This window comes from Lepisosteus platostomus, chromosome 1 (genome assembly GCF_059453375.1).
Source record: "Lepisosteus platostomus isolate fLepPlt1 chromosome 1, fLepPlt1.hap1, whole genome shotgun sequence".
Classification (NCBI taxonomy): domain Eukaryota; kingdom Metazoa; phylum Chordata; class Actinopteri; order Semionotiformes; family Lepisosteidae; genus Lepisosteus; species Lepisosteus platostomus.
The window spans coordinates 10,976,110-10,997,665 of NC_142611.1; the positions used below are offsets into that span (position 1 = coordinate 10,976,110).

A 21,556-nucleotide genomic window follows, 5' to 3' on the forward strand; every position below is an offset into this window, starting at 1 on the left:
GGTACCGAAAGGTGACAAAGAATACAGAGTTCGATGCGTTTTTTTACATAGGCACAGCTGTAGTTTCATGTCCTGTGGTAACACAAACACCGTGAGGGGCCAGTTGTAGACTGTGACATCCCCAGCGCAAGCCAACAGACAAATGGCTACCACACAGCCACCAAGCCAGTGTCACCTCACAGCAAAAACACCACAAAACCATCAATCCATTTTAACACTTTCATACCAAGCCTATGGCATATGAAGACATTAATTACAATGAATTACACAAATACTAATAACTAAGAAAAGCAAGCTGAAAATAATTGAAGGTACAGAATATTCCAAAAAACTGAGGCTGGTTGTTCCATCCTTCCATCAAAATCGACTTGGTAGTCTGGTATAAGGACTAAAATCATGTAACTCATTAATGGATCATGCTACAATACAACTAATGTCTTTAACCATTTTCTGGAGCTCTGGAAAATATATTAAAGAGCACAGTGCGGAGGAGTGTCTGGGAGCTCGAGAGTCCTCAATCAGAGCGTTGTGGGTTCGAAGCCCAGGTAGGGACATTACTCCAGTACCCTAGAGAAGGGAAATTACAACCTCTGTGAGTCGAATTGCTGTCAAGAATCAGCCAAATAAATTAAAAACAGCGTTAACTCTGGAAGGACTGTCTTATTATGGGGTGAGGTTCTGAATCATGCAAAAATAATACAGTAAAGCCATGACTTTTGCTGCAATAATTTAATCCAGCAGGATGTTATCCACACTGGATAGACACAGACATCGAGACGCGAGAAGATGCCAGAACCAAAGTTCAAGCCCCTGTGATCTCTCTGACGTGACACGTACTCGTCTGCCTCTGCAGAACAGCTGGGGTCACAACCCTATTAAAGATCCATTAGGCAGAACGAAATGCCTGCTTCTGAGATTTAAGAGTTACTGGGGAATAATGAGATACCACAACATGAGCCATGTTAACTCATCCATTCAGGATCAAATTCCGTGAGTCCGTCTAGCAGTCCAGGCAATTCATTTAAGTTATCACTAGCAAAAGACATCATTTCTGAGTGATGTCTTTCCTGTGCGACAATTCCTACTACTTCATTCCTCATACCAAATCAACTGCAAGAACAGATATGCAAAGCATCATCATTTGAAGTTGGTGAAGTTGAAAAATAAACATTCAATATAAACTTAAACAAATACACCCAGTGATGCTTGTTTTTCTTAAATATGACCTTGATCACAATTTAGGTGCCCACAGCTCACACTGTTCACACAATGCGCAGAACTGGGAAACGCCAGCACACCTAATCAAGTCTATAAGCATGGTGATGAGACAAAAACCACTGGAAAATAAAATCCTGAGAACCATTTTATTGTAATACTCTTCTATAAAACTAAAATAGCTAATATCTCTGATACTAATCAAGACACACGTTTCAGTGAAGGCATGTTGCTGAAAGACCTTTTTTACCCAACCAACTTTCACCTGATCCAAAGCAATAATTTGTATTTTTATGGAAAGCCCCTCCATATTTGCAGCTAATGATCAAACCATGACAGAGTTCACCTATGGTGTGTTTCTTACGACCTGGCAAAAAAAAAAGATTACTTTGCATCTCTGACATAAAAACTTGGATGACTCAAAATTTCCTTCATCTTAACTGTGACAAGACTGAAGTCATGCTTACTGGCACCTCCCATCGACTCAGTAAAGCCAATCCTGTAACCCTGTCTGTGGATGATACTGTACTTGAACAAACTCCAGTCTGTCCAAAATTTGGCAGACAGAATCCTGACCAGGTCTTCTCCTGTTATGCCCCTAAGCTCTGGAACTCTCTCCCCAAGAATATCAGAGAGTCACCTTCTCTAAACCCCTTCAAATCCAGACTCAAAACCTTCTTCTTTAGAAGAGCCTTTACTTAACTGGTTACATTTACTTTACCCCTCTGCCCCTACTGTATTTAGTACCACAATCTACTGTTTCCTCTGTGTATTCTCATCATGTTTATCTTGTGTATTTTTTATTGTGTATTTTCAGTTGTTGTTGTTGCTGTTGTCATTCAGTAAAGCGCTTTGAGGAGCCACCTTTAAAGGTGCTATATAAAATAAAGTTCATTATTATTTTTGATATAATATTACGTGTAACCACAGGTTCAACAATAACTGCTTTACATTTTTCCGAACTCTTTGACAACAACTGGACAAGTACAAAGACAGACGCCAAAATATTTTTGAGATCAGTCTAGAACCTGAAAATCCAACAAAGAAAAAAAAAAGCAGTACAATACTACGCTCCTTCATGGCGTTTTTAACAGGCCCTCTATTTTAATGTTGCTGTATTGGGAAAATTCACTTTGTGTGTAAGGTATCAATCTGTAAAAAACTGTAAATGCTTCCTTATCAGTGAAATGAATAATCACACAAAATACCTCCAATCAATAATACAGACAACCAACCCAGAGGGACTGAAGTCACTTAGCGAAGGCAAGTTCTTCAACAACTAGAGCATCGGCAGTCTCAAGAGATGACTAATGCTAATATTTGATTTAGGGGCTGGAGGGGACATCTGTAAATTAGAAAAGCAATTCGCTGACAGAAGTAGCTTATTGGCAGCTAATGTATGATAATTCATACATCACACATTAACCTCTTTACCATGAGGACTGGGCTCTACAGCACTACGCCATTAACACTGCGACATGAAGTGCCAAGTACAATTTGGAATCACAGTGCGATTACACCGTGGGACCAGCACGATCATTAGCATACAGAGTGTACCAGGCCACTTCATTCCAACTGGGACAATGATTTTTTTTTTGGGGTCTGTCAGCACTTGTCCACTTCCTTTCTTCCATCAATCTGTTGTCCCAGTTGCTTTATCTGGTACAGGAGCAAACAATGGGTGCAAGGCGGGTCACCAGGGGCCAGTTTTCCCAGAGACCAGCTAACCTGCCAGTATGTCTCGAGGCTGTGGGTAGAAACTGGAGCACCTGGCAGAAGCCCATGTGAACAAGGGGGAGAACATCAGACAGCACCCCAGGAACTGAACCCAGAGCCCCAATGTTAACCACTTCTTCCTACTCTTAAAACTTAAAACAAACATTACTGCATTAACTTAGGGCTTTTATCAGAACAGTTGGGTCTTTACCCCTCTGCTCCTACTGTATTTAGTACCACCATCCACTGTCTCTTCGTTTGGACAGCCATTTATCCATACTGATCTTTTTAGTGCGTGTGAGACAAGTCATCACACAATAGTTTTGTAATTAGTAACAATACAAACCATTAACATTGGGAGCTGTGTGCCATTTCTGGAGTGCTGGAGATAAAAATAAGTTATCTCACTGTCGTTCCTCTCCTCCACTGTCCGCTGGGTTCTGCAATGCTGCGGCAGACCTGCAGTAGGTCAATTTCTGAGCGACAGATGTTAGCAGTCAATTTCCCTGCCTCAGACCCTCGGTGTGCTGCTGTCCTTCTACGTGAGCAATTTCTTTGCTATAGAAAAAATCAAATCCACTGGTGTGCAGAAAAAGCTCATAGCCACCCTCCTAATAGCAGTATGGTTGAAGAATACCCTTCGGGATGAGCTAGAAAGTCCAGTGTGAGACACTATGGGCTGGTTTCACACACCAAGAAAAGCTGTTCAACTGTAAAACACCGGATAAACACTATAGAGTTAACTGGACTCTGTGAAGCCAATGGTGAATCTGCCGTTTTTGAAAAAAAAAAACATTTAAATGATCTTTTTTGGGTCATATCCACCTGATTTCTGGAATAAACAATTGTGTTTTTCATATCTTGGCTCACAGCTATAAACCCTGCAACCCTGCTATAAACCCTCACAGCTATAAACCCTATAAACCCTGCAACCCCACACTGGAGAATAAGGAAGTGCAGGCAGACTCCGCCCACCTTCGAGTCAATTGGCTTGTCACAAGTCACAAGACTTCGTAGCCTGGCAACAGAAGTTCAGTGTAGACTGGAGGAGAGGCGTGCCCTTAACTGTCAGGCCACGGAGGGCACGGGGGTCGCTTCGCGTTCCCATGAGAGCCCTGGCTGACTAGTCCCACTCAGCTCTTAAGAGTCACCCATTAAATTGTGTGTTGCTGCTCTGGGAATCCCAGTCATGGTAGAACAGGCTTGAACCTGCAACGTTTGAATCACGTTTGAACCACTCGGAGGAGTGCACTTTCCAGCTGAGCCACTTGGGAGGCGCAGTCTACTGATTTTAAGTCAAAGCACCATGGTGTTTTACCGACTACATATGATGACTATTCTAACTGTGCAGCAGGACAAAATTAAACTGCGCCACCTTTAAATTCAGCATTAAAAATCTATTCTGTATCTACTGTACTACACGAGAATCTGCAATTGGAACAGCATATTCCACCCCCTCACCCCCACTCACACTGACCTTATTAGCGTCTGTCTGGGGAGGGCAAGTCAACACAGTGTCACAGAGAAATACAGTACTTCTATGATGTTGCTCTGTGGTTTGAGCTGACATTGCAAATACAAAGAAAAGATTCAATTTTGTGTAACTAAATGAAGTGCAGTATGGTTAAAGGTTACACACATGAGGAATGGCCAAAGACGGGACAAACTGTGTCCGTAAGGATGACACAAGTCATACGGTCCTGAGAAGCACCCACAGCACCCAGACACTCTGCTCGAGTGGACTCTCACTGAACGTGTAGTGTTAAGGGAAAATCCTCAATTCTGCTCTGTTGGGCTCAGATCAGACCAGATTCATGATTCTAGCCAGCCAGATTCCTGCTTTTTATTTATTTGTTTTACCTCTGTATTTTCTTTTTCACATATTTTGAACTTCTGTTCTGAAAGGTGGCAGTGTCCGGTTACGTGTTTTTGGTAAAACTATTTGCTTGCACCTTTCTGACTTCCACTTTGGAATCATTTTTACTTCTAAGAATAATAGAAAAGGCGAATCCAAACTGGCATAAAAACCCAAAGTAGAAGTGCAATTGTTCGCAGTTTACTCGTGATCAACAAACAAAAAATCAGCAATTTTAAATACTTTTGAGTGCTGCCATGGCAAAATTCACTATGTTTACATATATGGTCTTTTTTAATCATACTAACATAAAACCTCATTAAACAGACACAATTGGCCTTGTTAAGACATCATTTCTACAGTTCTTGACTACCTTTACAGACAGGGTCCTTTCACACAAAATAACCTTTTATCTTATTTTTATTAAAAAAAACTTGTTTTACCCGAATTCTTAATCGACACAAGGGCTCATCCGAAAAAAAAAAAAACAAGCTTAAAATATAATCTAAAGCTTTCAAGAAAAGAACCAGAAATGTCTTTTTAACATGAGAGAAATGTTCTTTCCTAAAAGTAAAGTATGAGAGAAAATGTCTACCAAGATGAAAGGTAATTTTTAGACCATCAGACAAACAACATCAAGAAGGGCAGGGTTATGGCCATCCAAGGGCTATCACATAATAGTGATCAGTGTTTCCATATACAAACCACTATTTTTTTTCAGGCTGTTTGAAGGAGTAAATATGATATTGGTTTATTCTGAATTCCTATAATTATAACACACCCTGCTGAATCAATGATCTTACATCAATTTACTGGTTAAATACACATTGTTCATGACAAATGTGTCTTCTGCGGCACACACATAAAACGCGTTAGATGTGTTGAAGAAAAATACCAGATTCATTTCCCAGACTGAAATATCCTTGTGTGGCTAACGTGAAGCTGTTGAATATTCAGTTAGGCTTAATTAAACAGAAAACAATCTGATAAATGCTCTTAATTTGTATATTAATCATAGTTACTTTAATCTTTAGCAGGGCTTCCTGACGCTGTTTGTGAAGCAAAGACAAAAGCAATTCAGGCTTCATGTTTTACTGCTGGTGTCACGTTACATTAGGCAAATTTATGCAAATTGTAGCTCATTTACACCATTGAAAGCTGTGTAAAACGATCTATGTACCTCAATAAAAATGCCTATTGATTATCAGACACCTCAGTGCATCTATATAGTTTGTTTCCAGTATGGCTGTAACAGCACAAACTGGCCAATGCTAATTCAGGGTATGAAGAACCCACCATCACAACACCAGAGGTAGAATACTGAAGGCATATTTCATTTATGCAGAAAAAAGAGTATTAATAAATATTACGTTATGATTCATTTTAGTGTTTGCTGTTGAAGGAGCTCAATTTTACTTGATCGAATCGGGCAAGTATTTTAAATGATCCTCCACAAAGCAGAACCAAATCCCAGGACAGATTTTTCAGAACCTTAGGTGATTTGGGATAAAACAGAAATGGCCATTTTTACTGAAACTACACAACAGTCCTGTGTGGGGTTTTTTTTTACTACCTTGGTACAAGAACTATTCAAAAATTCAAATCCCAGTGAAGTCACCCACATGCCCATACATGCGGGTTATCTAATCTAAAGGATCCTCATCCCTTTGGAGACAAGAGGAGGTGAAATCAAACAGCTCTTCCAACAAGGCCATCAATTTCGGAGAGCTGAAAACCACAGTCCATTTTTCCCCACCAGCACCCAGATGCGAAGCTAGTTTTCAACTCAATCATCAGAAACTTAATTAAAGGCAGATAAGTATCCAGCAATTCAGAGGTGTCAGGATGTAGAGGCGTAATTTATGACGGTGTCCCAGATTAAGTGAGTGTCCATCCAAATGGAATGGATTCACATTTTCTGTCCAGCTGATGTGACGGCTTTTGGCAACATAAAATCAAGACAGATTAGCTTTAGTGCAAATAGAAAACAAGAAAGAAATCTTCATTACACAGCAGGGACTCTATCGGAGCCTGTGCGTGTATAATGTATGGAGGAACACTGACAGGTTTTAACACCCTCTCTCTGCTGGGACTAGTCACCAGCACTGGAGGAGCAAGAGACAAGGAAATCTCATTAAATAATGAAAGGTTAATGATGCAGGCTGGTGGCAATGCATGTTAACGCTTGGATTCACCACCACACATCCTCTCCTGAAATGCCAAGGTACAACTTCAAGACAGGGCTGCTGTACAGTAGCACCTCTGAGAAACCCAGCCTTCGGACAGAGCAGAGGATGGGCTGTTGTAAACAATCGAGCCGGGCAGTTACCTTGCTTTCTGGTTTCAATATTCGGTCTTTCCAGGAAAGCGCAATCTTTCTCTCTCTCTTTTTTTGCAAAAGGTACTTGGTTACAAAAAAAAATGGACCACAAAAGACTTTGAAATCACAACACTGGTTAGATCTCGTGCTCATGTTCTGCCCCTATTCCCCTCACAGACTAACCTCTTGCTCACACCAGCACCCACGTACCCTATGGTAATATGCCTTGTTATTTAATTCGAATGGCTGTTTTGTGCCAGTTATATATATATTCCCAAGTGCATCTCTCTGCTGTAACTGTTCACTTTAACTCCTAGAACATTAATCTTTCATTTCACGGCACCACCATTAATCCTGTCAAGCTCGAAACCCTGCAGTGAGTTTTTACTGACTGAGGTGAAAGGAACTGCTTTTAAGCCTGCTCTCTACTACAGGCTGAGAGAGAGGGGGTCTGTGCTGCCTCCGAGTAACAGAGCTCTTTCTGTGAAGCCGGGCTGCACGGCACATAGTACTGATGCACTCAGCAGTGCCTGTTGTCAAGTCCAAAACTAGGCTGGGTGACATTTTCCTAATGGTGATTATAAGTGGTATTCTCTTCCAGAAGAGTCACAGTCATTCTTGCCGTTAACCGAAGAACTAGAACGTGCAATTAAACAGCCAGACCCTTTGCATTAATCAAACAGAGCTAGAAACTGACATGTACTCCTCTCCTTCCATTATTTCACAGTGGTTTTGACCATGTCAGACACAGCAGTAAACTAGTTGAAACGGATCAACTCACTAGTCTTCCACAGACACGAAGTCGAGAGTTTAAACATTAGTTGACTGTCAGCTAGTAGTTAAAAACTACCAAAGGAAATATTAAATATGAAGTACGCGAAACAGAAGCCATTCTGTTACGAAACAAATCAGAAGCTGAGGTCTCTGAGAAATAACATGAGGCTTAGTGAACTTTTAAAATCCAATCTCTGATTTCCAGTCCTATCGCAATTCCCAGTGACTTTTCAGGAAATTCAGATAGCCTTTGCCAACTTTTCTCACGTAGAGGAGAGCTTTACAACCCACACTACAGTAGCAGCGCTAGATACACTGGAATTGCCCAGGGAGAGACAACTCTTCTCCTGTGACTGTGTATCTCCTTACACGCCCCCTCAAAACCGGCCAAGTACTTGACTTGGTTTTAATGTCTTGAGTTACAAACAGAAACAAGCGCCAGAAACATCGCCAGCCCCCGCAGCATCACGACAGCAGAGCACCAGAATAGAGCAGCTGGAGTACTTACACTCAGTGAAACACACGGTCAGTCCTACGTTCGCATCCTGCCATTCCCTGGGTCATTAACCACATCACCGGAGCAGAGCGTGCGTCTTCTACGACGGGTTACGGAATGATGGTCCTCTCTCTTTTTTTAGTCTCTCCAACCCACCCGCCCCCCCCACCCTTGTCCCCCCTCCCCTCACGTCTAGTGAAACCGTAGCCCCCTCCCGCAGAAGGACAGCTCTCTTTAAAACCGGGATCCCGCTTCACTCTCCTCTCACACTTCCCGATATCCTCCTGTCTTCCACCGCAGAGAGTGGAAGTGGGAAAGGGGAGTGCGACTGATGGAGAAAGAGAAACAGAGAGAGAGAGAGAGAGAGAGAGAGAGAGAGAGAGAGAGGGGGCTGAATGCGGAGCACGTCAGATGTCTCCACTAACGCGCTCGGAGATCAGGCTGGTTCCTGCACCCCCCCACCCCCTCCCCACAACCACCACCCCCACCCACCCAGGCGGTCGGTATGCATCAGATGATGCGAAAGTGCTCCTGATAGAGCCGTGTACTTCAACAGCCTGTGGCAAACTCCCCCCCCCGACCAGAGAGACCGGAGGCTCATTCATTTTGTATCAAGTGGATTCCGAACGCCGCCGCCGCCGCTGCTACCAGCCAAACTCCCTCCAGCAACCAAACCCCCCTCCCCCCTCACACCCTGTCTCGCTCGCTAACCTCCCTCCCTCCTCCCTCTCGCGGAGCATCACTAACCAGAGCAGACAAAGAGCAGGAGAGGGGGCTATTTTCAGGCCCGCCGCCGCCGTGCAGATCTCAGTGGGTTTCCATGCGCGTTTCTGCGCATAACACCACGCACTGCCTCGAACGCCTCTCAAACCGAAATGTGCTTCGGCTACTCCATATAGGTTAGGAAAAAACGGGGAAACCAAGCATAGGTTACCAGCCGAAAGCGAATCAAATATTAAAAGACACATTTTCTATTCAGAGTGAGCCCCGCTTTTTAAACAAACAAATTCTACACATTTGCTAGAAATACAATATTGCTGAAAACCCTGTGAGGAAGGGGATTTGGTTCTATGAATATCCAGTTAACTGTAATCCTTTTTTCAATTGTCTTTCCACTCTTGTTCAAATGGGCAGCAGGTTCATTAACACTTCTCCTCAGTGGCCCACCTGGCCAATTAGACATCTTGCATTCGAGTATCCGACTCTTGTCACGACACTTAATCGTTTAGGAGAAGCACAGGAAAGTCCAGCTGTAATCTGCAGACAAATTCAGTGTGGAGGCGCAACTTCTTTCCAGCCAGACATGACCAAAAAAAAAAACAAAACACCTGGAGTTAACTCCTAAACCAGCAATACGGGCAGACTGGCCTCCTGTGGGAAGTTCCTATATTAAAGCCCAACTCATAGTCCATCCATCCAGAATGCGTTTGATCCCAGTGAGGGTAGCGTCACGTCAGAGCCTATCCAGGAAGGACAGGGCACAACTACCCCCCCTCCTAGACAGGACAGCAGTCCATCACAGAGCCACGGTCCAGCACACAAAGTACCACAAGAAAAGCGAGCGTTCCTCTGTGATGTGACAGAGCACAGTGGGGGGCAGGGCAGCTGCTCATTTTATTGTGGCAGGACACAAAATACGATGTAGGCTGATGTGGCAAAGCGTGACGAGCTGTTGGACAGCACAGTACATCATGGTATAACTGCAGGGAAGCTGCGGACACTTAGGAAATGTACTGCATGGTAACATCATATAGAGGTATGGCGTGGGGCTGAGATGGTACAATCACACCCCCTGGACAGTCTTCTGCAAATTATACGGCCTGGGCATGGGCCCTTCTGGCCAGAGGCAGCTGGGAAAAGGCATCACCATCGTTGGAGGAACTCATGAATCACACCTTATGCACAGAACATTCAGACAATTCAGGCAGGGACCAGCTCACAAAGAGCTGAACGTTATTCTCCAGGATTGTCAGCCACAACGCTTGCTCCAGCTTCTGATGGCCCCACCCCAAAATACCGCCGGTCATTTTCGGCCTCTGAAACGCTCACAAGGAGAGAGCGACACTAAGCACGTTTGTCGGTAAGTTTGGAGTATAAAGAGTAGTGTCTGCTGAATGAAGTTTTTTCTTATCACGACATTCTGTGTTGCCATCCATTTGTCACATATCTCGCCAAGCAAACTTGCTCGGGCAACTCTGAAAAGTCCGTTTTGCAGCAACAAACCACTCGCCTCGAAAAGCAAAGTGGAGAAAACGCACAGCGCACTACAAATAAAAAAAAACCTAGAAAAAAATAGCTGAATTGCAATCTCTAAAAGAAAAGGTTGGCCTAAATTGTACTGAATGTCATATCCATAGAATCTGTTGTATCCACGTTAAAATATCTCAGCACATTTGTACATGAGTAATTAGTCTGGAAAATCCAGTTTTCAATTATTCTTATTAGTACAGCGGTAAGATTATTTCCTCTAGCATTCTTCCTGAATATCCCAGATTTCTTCCTTTAAAGTAGGATGCATTTGTTTCTTTCATTTTTTAATGTTAAATGCTATTATAGGCCTTTTCTTTAATTATTCCCTTTCATAATCATTTTTGTCTACTGCATTACTGCAACAATTAGGGGAATTTGGCATGATAACGAGAGACACATTTCCATTCGCGATGCAGCCAAGCAAAGGCTGTGCTGTGGGTCTCATTTTGATGCAGGATGCAAATGGTTGAAATAATCTGTATTCTTGCAGTGAAGGCCTCACGAGAATTTTCAGAGTTTCGCAGTTTGACTAAATGCCCCGTTCACGCAGAAACGGCCGAGGAATTCCAGAGATGGTATCAGTTCTCTCTTCTTTGTATTGGGAGTATTATTCTGACTTTGCACAAGGTTTGCAAACAAGCACTCTTCAGAGAAGCATGGCATTGTGCGCAGTACTAGATGTACCGGTTGTGTTTTGGGTGTACAAGTAGCGAGGAGGATCAAGCTGCATTTGGAAAGAAATGCTGCATCAATGAGCCCCTTTGCAGACGCAAAGACATTAGTAATGCAATACAGGAGTCCCACTGTGTCTCTGGCTGAGCTGCCCTCGTTTCACTGGGTTGGAATGCACAAATCTGGTAACAAGTGAAAGGGTGATGGAGAGAATAAAACAAAGAAGAAAGGAGAAGGGGAATGTGAAGGGAAAAAAAAGGAAAATGAAGAAGAACGGAGGGAAATCAACGTCTGTATATTTGCTTGCTTGGCCGCATGCAATTTGCACAAGCAGTGATGCAACTCTGAAGCCGCCTGTCGCTCCAAGGGACCAGAACATCTCCTTGCCTGAAAATTCCTCCACTTCCTAAACTACTTAAAACACCTCAGGTCCCTCTGTATCCACTTCCTACACACCAGTAACAGGCTGGATGAGAGGGCTGATGTAGACACGGACAAAGTCAATGCTCCCCTGAAATCAATCTGCACTGACTGAACAGAAAAGCCTTTTTACAAGCACTCCTTACAAACAACTTATTACCTTATAATTACCTTGAAGCAAAATGAGGTGATGTTTTGTTAGATGACAGATGACTGATGACAGTTACCGCTATTTTGCAAATCAGCGTAGCAGGAGAAGCTCAAATGGTGTTAACTACAGGCAGGAAGGCTTTTAATATTAAAGCATATTAACAGAGGATAATATTTTAATATTGAAGCACCAGCAAAGACGATACTTAGAGGAAGAACTGAGAGGGTGAAGAAGGAAGCCGGGTGAAGTCCATTTTCTATTCCCAATCCTCAGAGGCACAGAGGCACACACCTTCAGACGCAACAGTGAAACACAAACCAGAACGCACAAGTGTAAAAACTGCTTTGACGTGCACTTAAAACAGAAGGCCCTTCTTTATCCGAAGGTTTGTGGGAGCATAGAACACACTTCCCAGCCATGGAGTTTCTTTCAAGAAACAGCTGGATAACTGATCCCTGAAACAATTAACTCCTAACTACGAAAACAGGCTAGATGACTGAACGGCCTCCTCTCATTTTTAATCTTTGTTGTGCTCTGAAGTGCCCAATTGCCCTGACAAAATTCAAAACTGTTCATGACTAAATTCTGGCACCAAAAGTGCTTTCAAGTTCCACATAATAGTATTGACTATTATCAAGTCAGTGCTTCTCCCACATACAGTAGCATTGGCTGTTATCAGGTCTGTGTGAATCCTGCACAGTACTGGCTATTAGCAAGTCTGGAATGTATTTTTACACATTACAAGATTGTAACGCATTTTTCTCTCGCGGAGACCAAAACAATGCATCACAGGCTACCACTAGCTATTCGAGAAAGGCTGGCTCGGATTCAAGTTTTTTAAAACAAGTCGCCTGACTTGCTGTTGAATCACCGTCTCACACAAAGGGTCTGATACTGCCTACACGGCAGAACTGCCCTGCTTTTTGACAAGGTGTTAAACACCCTCTCGTTTTCTGCTAGGTGCCCTTCACCAAGGCCCTCGGTAAACCAGAAAAGGACATCCAACGAACAGCTGATGACCTTCATCACCGCAGGAGTCTGGCTCAATTACACTTTCACAATTGGTTGGTCCAAGTGTCGACGGTAGGTGCTGATGCACTTTTGACCCATCGCTTTACAGCTTTTTTCGTCGTGAGTGCACAAATCTCATCAGCAGATCCCTTTTGTGAAAGTAACTGCATGCCGTGTAAGCTCCACTCTTCAAAGACCACATGGATACAAAATCCCAGAATCTGCTACAATATGATTTGTTTCACAATTAGTGGTGAATAGTTTCTGGTATTACACGGGGCTGGCAATGTGGGTGAAAGTACAAGTTTAACCCAGAATCAGGTTCAACAAAACTGCAAAGAGTAGACCTGAAATGTCCTCTAAAACCTGCTGCCTTTCCTACCGCAGTGTTTTAGCTTATACCCATTTTTTTTTCCACCATAGGCACCCAATCATTTTGTTTGGATATTGTGCTACTTTCTCTCAGTCCTGTTACAGCTACACCTTTGTAAAGAAAAACAAAACCATAGCCTGATATCTTGTCTAATTACAAGTCATTTCTAATTACAAGTCATGAGTTTCAAGTCATCTCTTCCTAGCCAGGGTTAATGTATATGGAGTAACATCCCAGCTTCAAGGCCGTTTAATGACAAACAAGCTCTTTGAGCTTTTAAACTCAGGCTACCTGAGAACCTGCCTTCTACCTTTGACATGATCAATCCTGCACTCCTCTAGCAAGAAGAAACCTGTTGGCATCTCAGGAGGTCCTCTTAGTTGGTTTAGATCCTATCTTCCTGATTACGTGCAATTTGTGACAACAGGACAAACAGCATCTGACCTGTCAGGTGTTCCGCAAGGCTCAATTTTGGGACCTATTGTATTGAGCATCTGTATGTGACAATTCGGTCCAAATATCCAACTTCTTTGTGTTAACTAGTGCTATTACAACCACTTAGATTTACATGCAAACTTGAGGCAGACATTGATCTACTGTCTGAATGCAGCAAAACATAATGATAAGCAAAAGTATTGTTACAGGAGAAGATGGTTACTTTTACTCTAAAGTGCTTTGAGATGTTGACATGAAAGCTGTTATATAAATTAAAACTACGAGAGGACAATTTTTCCCATTATGATACACAAGTGTACTGCAATCAGACTCACATAAATAAGTACTACTGACATAACAGTCAAATACTAACAAGCTAAAGCTGTTCATCCCTTCAGGGCTTCATATATAATGAGCGTCTCTGCCATACAACCTGTGAATCACACTAACTTTAGGAAAACTCCTGAGCTTTCAGCCTCCAAAAAACATTTGCACACGACTCCATCTAGCAACCCTATAGCATTTACCCATGTACAAATATTACATGGGTAAACCTGTCGAACCTTTTATACAGTATCTTGCTTTAGATTACTGAAACTCATCAGATGAGCTCTGAGTCTTCAAAACCCAGAACTCCTCACTAGAAAAAAAGTGAACCACAATTCTGCACTCGCTCATATGCAGAAGTGTCAAATTAATTTTGCTGGAGACATAAAAACAGCCTGAAAGACTGCTCCATCCACAGCCTCAAAGCAAACACATTAGAGGATTCAACGTTCATCAGCAGATCTCTTTACTTAAATCAGTCTTACAGTATATTTTGCCAGTCAGAATCAGAATCAAACAATAAGAAATCATTACATGACCCTTCATTAGCTGACAAAGTGTTTATACTGTACTACAAACATATAACCATGCACTGTACAAACGCCTGTTAACACAGCTCTCGGACAATTCTAGCCTTTCGTTCTATAATATATCTTATCATCAATACAAACATCTCTTCTTTTACAAAGCTTTTCCATTACTATTGGAAAGGAGCTTGTAACTTTTCTGAGCCCTGAAGATGTGAATGCCTTACGGCCTGGAGAGAACAGTCTTGGCCCGAGTCACCCAGTGGGAGGCAGGTACCAGTAGGTCATGGTTTTGTCACGTTCAGTTTTGCTGGAGCCAGTCATCACTGGAGAACACAACTGGCAAGAATGAGTATCGAAACACAACAGGACAGGATTGTCCAGGGGAAGAACAAATCTGTGATGTCGGTTTTGTGCCTCATTTGATTTTCTTTTGGGAAAGTTTGTTCTTTTAGTCCTTCTTGATAGCGCAGTGGTAATTCAGCCTGCATGCAAAAAGGCAACATTTTCAAAGTAGCCATAGAAAAAACAAATTTATTTGGATTTTGGCAAAAGGATAGCTCTCTTTTCAGTCTCCAGCATACTTAATATGCTGTGTAATGTTGTCTTGCATAAATGATCGATTTTGGATCACGTCCGTTCAACCTGTCAGATGAATTCAGACTCTGACAAACTGTAGGAACTATGACAAAACACTGAAAGGCAAAATCAGAGACAGTGAGGACAGTACTAAAAGAAACCACTCTGAAGCAAACTGTTGTGCACTTACGGAATAAAATCAAGCTCCGTCTAAAATTCAGTGCTACAAAACCTCTAAATGAAGCCTAACTAGAAACGCACTCATGGTATAATTATGCTGGCCAGTTCCTAGTCCACAGAAATTTAGTCATTTCTTCACTACACCCAAGAAGGCTGAACCTTTTTAGTTTTGAACAGAGAAGAGTGGACCCGATACAAGTATTCAAAATCCTCAAAGGCACTGACAAATTGTCAAGCCAGGAGACGTCTTCAGAATTGAAACACGAACCCACATGAACCTGTGGAAATTGTTTATAATCTTAAAAAGGAAATTGCCTTGGCAGAGGTTAGGTAGACATCACTCAGAAGGAGATTTCACGTCAGAGACCTCTGCTACTATGCAATAAACTCTGAATCATTCTGTCATAAGATGTCCTTACTGAATTGCCAGTAAATCACCAAGATCCTGTTCAACTTTATGGGGGTGGGTGTATTCCCAGTGTCGAGAACAGCACGTTGTAAATCCCACGGGAAAATCATAATCATCATTCTGTGAAACATTTTCACGGGCAAATCTGATAATGTCATACTTCATATTAGTCTGCGAAAACAAATAATTTAGCCTTGTGTCCGTATATATCCACAGCACACAGATTAGAATTCAATTTTGAGAAATTTTAAACAGTGTTGTTGAATGGGGCATGTAAGCCTGCCCCCTATATCTAAAATATATAAACGTGTAGCTGAATCGTTCTTGATAAACTCACAGTTCAGACGCTTAGGATAACCCAGTTTGTTTTAAAAACAGGCCCTACAGATAGTGGAGAAATTTGTAAGTCTGAGTTGCTGAGCTGGTTTGTTTTACGTAGCTTTGTTCCTCTGGGCCGTGAGAGGTACTGTCCTACGTCTCTCGGCCTACAGTGCTCGTCTCCTGGGCCCCACCTTGCAGTTGTCTACCTCACTAAGTACTTATCAAGCGTCCCGGAACACAGTGTCTGAAGAAGTTATCACAGCAGACACAGTGCTCAGCGCTTTGAATCCCCTCACCTCCCTCCCACTATCCAGCTACTGCTCGTACTTCTAAAGAGGCCTGCCGTTTCATCTTTTCTTCAAAGTACTGCAAAACTCCCCTGTTGTCTTCGGCTCTTCAAGTTTCAAAGACGTGCCCGTTTCCTACCCGCATGAGTGGCGCGAGCAGGCGGACAGGGACTGCCCCTGTGAAATCAAAATTGTGACCCCCCCCCCCCGCCGATCAGAACCAACCGACAACCTGCCAATCAACATCGATCGGCGCTCGATGGTGACTGGGTACAAGAGGCTCCTTATATCTGCAGTACCTAATGGAAACTCGCCATCAAGTACTGGATATGTAATTGGAGTCTGGAAAGTGGGTGAGGGTTGGATTTAAACCAGTACTAGTGGTTTTATATTCTTTCCTAAAGCTACATTATCTGTCACCACGGGACTTTAATAGCTGTTTTTTCTAGTCATTTTAAATGGCTGCCCCTATACTAGACTTCCAAGCTGACTCTGGAAAGAAGGAGAAAACAAAGCCGCTGGTCTTTGTGAGGTTTAGTTTTATAGCTCTGTTAGTCGCCAGCAAAGCACACGCGTCAAGATCTGAAAAGGCAGCAGAAGAAAAAAACAAAACAAACGCCAGCAGTTTTATTCTTTTTCTTAAAGCAATAAACATACAAGTATCTATGGAGCAAGGTCTGACCTCCAGGAGAAGTTAAGGTCAGATGTATTCATTAAAGAGATCTGAAAAAGAACTCCCTCAACCTAACCGTGCCAATTCTAAAAGAAAAAAGGTAAGTGTTTTAGAAGCTGCGTGTATTGGTAGACAGGACAGGACCTTCTCCATTTTAATTAGGTGAGAGACTAACTGCTGCAGCAGCTCCACTCGGCAGCATGTTAAAATGCCAAAACCTGCTCTGGTTAGAGTAAGTGGCTTGAAAGACGCACAGCAAGGCTTCTTCACAAGATAACCACAGTCCTTAAGGGCACAATTAGGGCCGCCACCTGGGCCTCAGGAAATCTTGGACACAGGATACAGGAGGCAGGACAGGCTTTTAAAAGTTACCCCTATGCTGAAGGTAATTAAGGGGTAAGTGGCCAATTACACCTTCATTAAACTGCGTGAGAGCACAGGCCTGGTAAGGACCTCATTCCTAGACCCCTCCGGGGGAACGAGTGGCTGCTTAAAAAACTGGAAGGGGAAGCTGCCAGTGTCAGTCTAGTCTGGGGGAGTTCTGGAGGGGGCAGAAGGCAGAACCCCTGTGTATACCACTCGCCCGGAGAAGGCGAAGGACTGACCAAGGACCAAGGATCTGTGAGTTCTGTCTGTTTTAGAAAGGCCTCAATTGGCGAGATTCTGAGAGCACGAAACTTTGCGTGTTTGGGAAGCGTTGAGAAGAGTCTCCGAGAGCGAAATAAACTATTTTGTTTTGAAGAGTCTGGGAGAGGCCTGACGGATTGCTGGGAGGCTGGTAAGTGGCGAGTGTGCGGCCATGACAGAGAGGGACTCCAGGGAGAAGTGCGGTCAGGAGCTCAGAAAAGCTTCGGCATTTGTTGTGGTTTTGTTTGGCTGTGGTGTTTTGAGTTCCACTGCACTGTAAATGAAGGTGCTACGATGATTTCTGAACCTCACAACTGTGTGTGTGTGTGTTGACTTCGACCGGCGTATTTCTACAGATACTGTTACAAGACCATATCAAAACTGGCACTTCAACCATTGTGACGGAACATTACAATACAACAGAATCAGGGATGCCACCTGTCTCTGTCTCTCCAGAACTACATGCAAAAGAAGATTTTAATGTCTTTAAAACATAAGTGACTTAACATAAGTTCTCTTCAGACATGTCAGACTAAACCACATGACCCTGGCCACTCTCTACTAACAACAAAGAGTGTCAGGTCTCCTTTTACCAACCAAACTGATCAATGCTCCACATTCAATACGAAAGATGTTGAACACGCATTACAAAACGGGGTACGCCACCTCACAACTGCGATCCAAAAGTATTTCTACAAAAATATGCTAAACATTTTACCCTCTTAACCAGAGCAGCACTGCAAAGTCACTTTGCTGTAATCAAGTATTATCAATTTACTAAAGGCTTCACACATTTTTCAATCTTTTCATTCATTTAAGGGGCAGCACTACACAACCGTTCTGTCTCTGTATGGGATTTACAGATATATGCAGGCATAACTATACAGAAGCTCACCCTTCTAAGAAATATGAACGACTATCTGAAATCCAATGTAAAACCTTTCCTCATTTTCGAATGTACATGCACTTTTCCAAAAAGCCAGTTCCAAAAAGCATTGCATCTATGGTCTAAGGAACCCACAGATTCCTTAGAGAATAAATTAAAGATTTTTGCTGCAAATCAACCCTTGGCACGTGCAGTGACGAGTGTGTGAAAACTTGGGAGTCCAAAGGAAAATACAGTCAATGTGTATGTTAGTTAACAGTTAATGGGTGTTTTGAAAGTATATCGCAGAAGCTTTTTTGCATTTCAAGCTGTGTTGCCAAAAATATTTCCTTACAGGGCTGCCATCTCATGATGCCCCAGAATGACATGAACCCACGTCTCCAGAGCATGGTTAGAAAAGAGGTAGCGTGTTTTTCCATCGAACCACTGCGCTTTGATATCATTCTCAATGAATGACCAGAGACTTGGAAATCGATGAGTGAAAGAGACCCAGAAAGAGCCTACGACTCATTAAGTGTCACCTAAATCAAGAGAGGGTGTCTTTCAGCATGACAAATCCATATTTTAAACGTCTTTGGTCTTTAATGTCCCACTGATCTTCAGAAATTTACTGAGCTCTCTTCAGAGTGTTTGTGTGTTTGATACTTTACCTTCTAACCAGGCGCCAACATCTGGCAGTGGAAAAGAATCCAAGCCGTGTCATATTTATCTTATCACAGCTCATTAGAATGACCATGCGTATAAAGACTGATTTGGCCAACTGTATTCAAAACATTGCAGCCGTCTGCAATGGCCTGTCAGATGATTCCTCATAACTCGCATATATTCGCCAAGAACAGGGAGTCACAGGCGATGACTAGGATATCACTGAAGGTTCCCATACAGGGATCATGGATGTAGGACTGTGCCATGGTGCTCGTTTTCAGATCCAACATTTAATTCAACCACTGCGTCTCCAAAATTGTATTGTTTCTAACCAACTCGCATAAAAAGAACAGGAATGGGTGAGACACATGGCCTTCTTCGGAAATGCAACTTGGACGTGAAGGCCCACAATAGCTAAATTAAATTAGCATTGAGCCCTAATGTGACCAGTGCCCTTGAACCTGTGATTTTTTTCTTTAAAGACGGAAAGTCTCCTGCCATTGTTTGTTTGTAATTTCACACGGCACCCTCACACCACATCTTGCAGGGAAAAAGCAAAGATGCAGGCTCTAACAGTTGGTGGTGGAAAAAAAAAAGAATCAATGCAATCATGCTGATAAGAGCAAAAAAAGAAAAGGAGAGAAAAATGATATTTTTCTGGCGTGCGGTTATGCTCCCCTGCTGCGTTTGCATATTAAAAATCACTATCAAAGTCCCTTAACCCTTCAAACAACGGCAGATGTTCTGACTGCTACATTTTATTCACAGCTTCTGAAGAAGTGACAATGTGACAAGATTAATTTACGCAATCCATCCCTGGCTTATGTATCAACATTTCTCAGTTCTGCTACACACAGTACTTCAATAAATACTGAGTAAAAGCACTACAGAAGACATAGAGCAAAATGTGTTTTTTAACAAGTGTGGAGGGTTTGTGGTCTTCACACAAAACCCCCGGTACAGCCAGTCCTGTTTGCACTCCATAATCATCGGACATGTACTGTACATACATGATTTCCCTTAGATTTAAACTACACAGCATGAAGAAAAAATTATTTGTCTTTGCACACGTCACAAAAAGCAAAAGACAGGCCCACAGATTCACATCAGGTAATGCACCAACACATTTTAACCAGGCTCTGCATACCTACAGAAAAAATAAACAGCACTTCAGCAGAGAAACGGTCCCCGTCTCGAGTCGTTCGTTTTGTAAGCATTCAGGACAGAAGAGCGAGGAATTGAAAAGAAAAATCTTAACAGTCGTGAAGACTGAGGCGAGGCAATCAGCAGGACCTGTCCATCAGCATCATATTCGAGTCGCCCCCCGCCCCTCACCTGCCATTGTCCCGGCCCACGCCCCACACGCGGATGCTGACGATGGGCTGAGAGTGCAGAATGGAGCGATCCATGGGGTCCACCAGGTTCAGCATGTTGTTCTCCAGAATCAGGTACATGTCCTTGCCCTGGAACAGAAGCAAGAGAGATAAAGGCTGCGACTGTATTTAACGAACACCAAGCCTCTACAGTGTCGAGAGAAAGATAAAGGACAGGTATGAAAAGAGTATGGGTGTTACCCTGGCGTCCTGGCCAAATTTCCCCCTGGCCTTTACCAATCATGGCCTCCTGATAATCCCCATCTATGAATTGGCTTCATCACTCCGTTCTCCTCCCCACTGAGAGCTGGAGTGTGGTGAGCATACTGACGCACTATGGCTGCCGTTGCATTATCCAGGTGGGGCTGCACATTGGTGATGTTGGTGGAGGGGAGTCCCCATTACCTGTAAAGGGCTTTGAGTGGAGTGTCCAGAAAAGGTGTAAGGAATCATTATTAATATTTTATTATCGGCATCAGGGTCATCCAGCCACTGGAAATTAAAAATTGCTTTCTTGGTTTCACCCTCCGTCCGGGGTAAATCAAACGCTTCTGAAACAGCTGTTTTCTGTTTTGACACCCACAATGTGCCATCGCTGATCATTTCTGGACACCTTGGCTATCGGCGAGGACGGCCGGACTCCACAGGCAGAAGAGCACCTCCAAAACTGCCATGAGACATTTCCCCATCACCTGCTGCAAAATCCACAGCGACAAACAGGTTTCTCGCAAACATCGCGTGCAAGAGCAGCCGCCCAAGGGTCAAAGCCTTTACTGGCCCAACCCGAGCCCGATCCCTGGTGGATCTGCCAGTGGGGTGCGGCGCCGCGAGGAATTCAGCCTCTCCCAAGGATCACCACCTGCACACGGAATAACTGTCTTCACAAAACCATGCTTTCTGTTCGAGTGATAAGAAGTACCGTATAGGGACACATTCAGTCTTATGTAAATGTTTAATCATGCACTTGGTTGGATAGCCCTTGGATGCACTAACTTCATGAAACCCGTGACCAGCTGAGCTCACCAGACTTTCTG

General features: G+C 43.1%; 1 protein-coding gene across 15 annotated transcripts in view; it reads right to left on the reverse strand.

Moving 5' to 3' along the window:
• Nucleotides 1-21,556, reverse strand: part of LOC148677678 (amyloid beta precursor protein binding family B member 2-like) — a 140,067-nt gene that overhangs the window by 24,177 nt on the left and 94,334 nt on the right. For all 15 annotated transcript variants that reach the window (XM_088623457.1, XM_088623468.1, XM_088623437.1 and 12 more), the window contains one exon: nucleotides 20,485-20,612. In XM_088623457.1, the coding sequence (XP_088479583.1) occupies nucleotides 20,485-20,612 (128 nt within the window). The remainder of the gene's footprint in view (nucleotides 1-20,484; nucleotides 20,613-21,556) is intronic.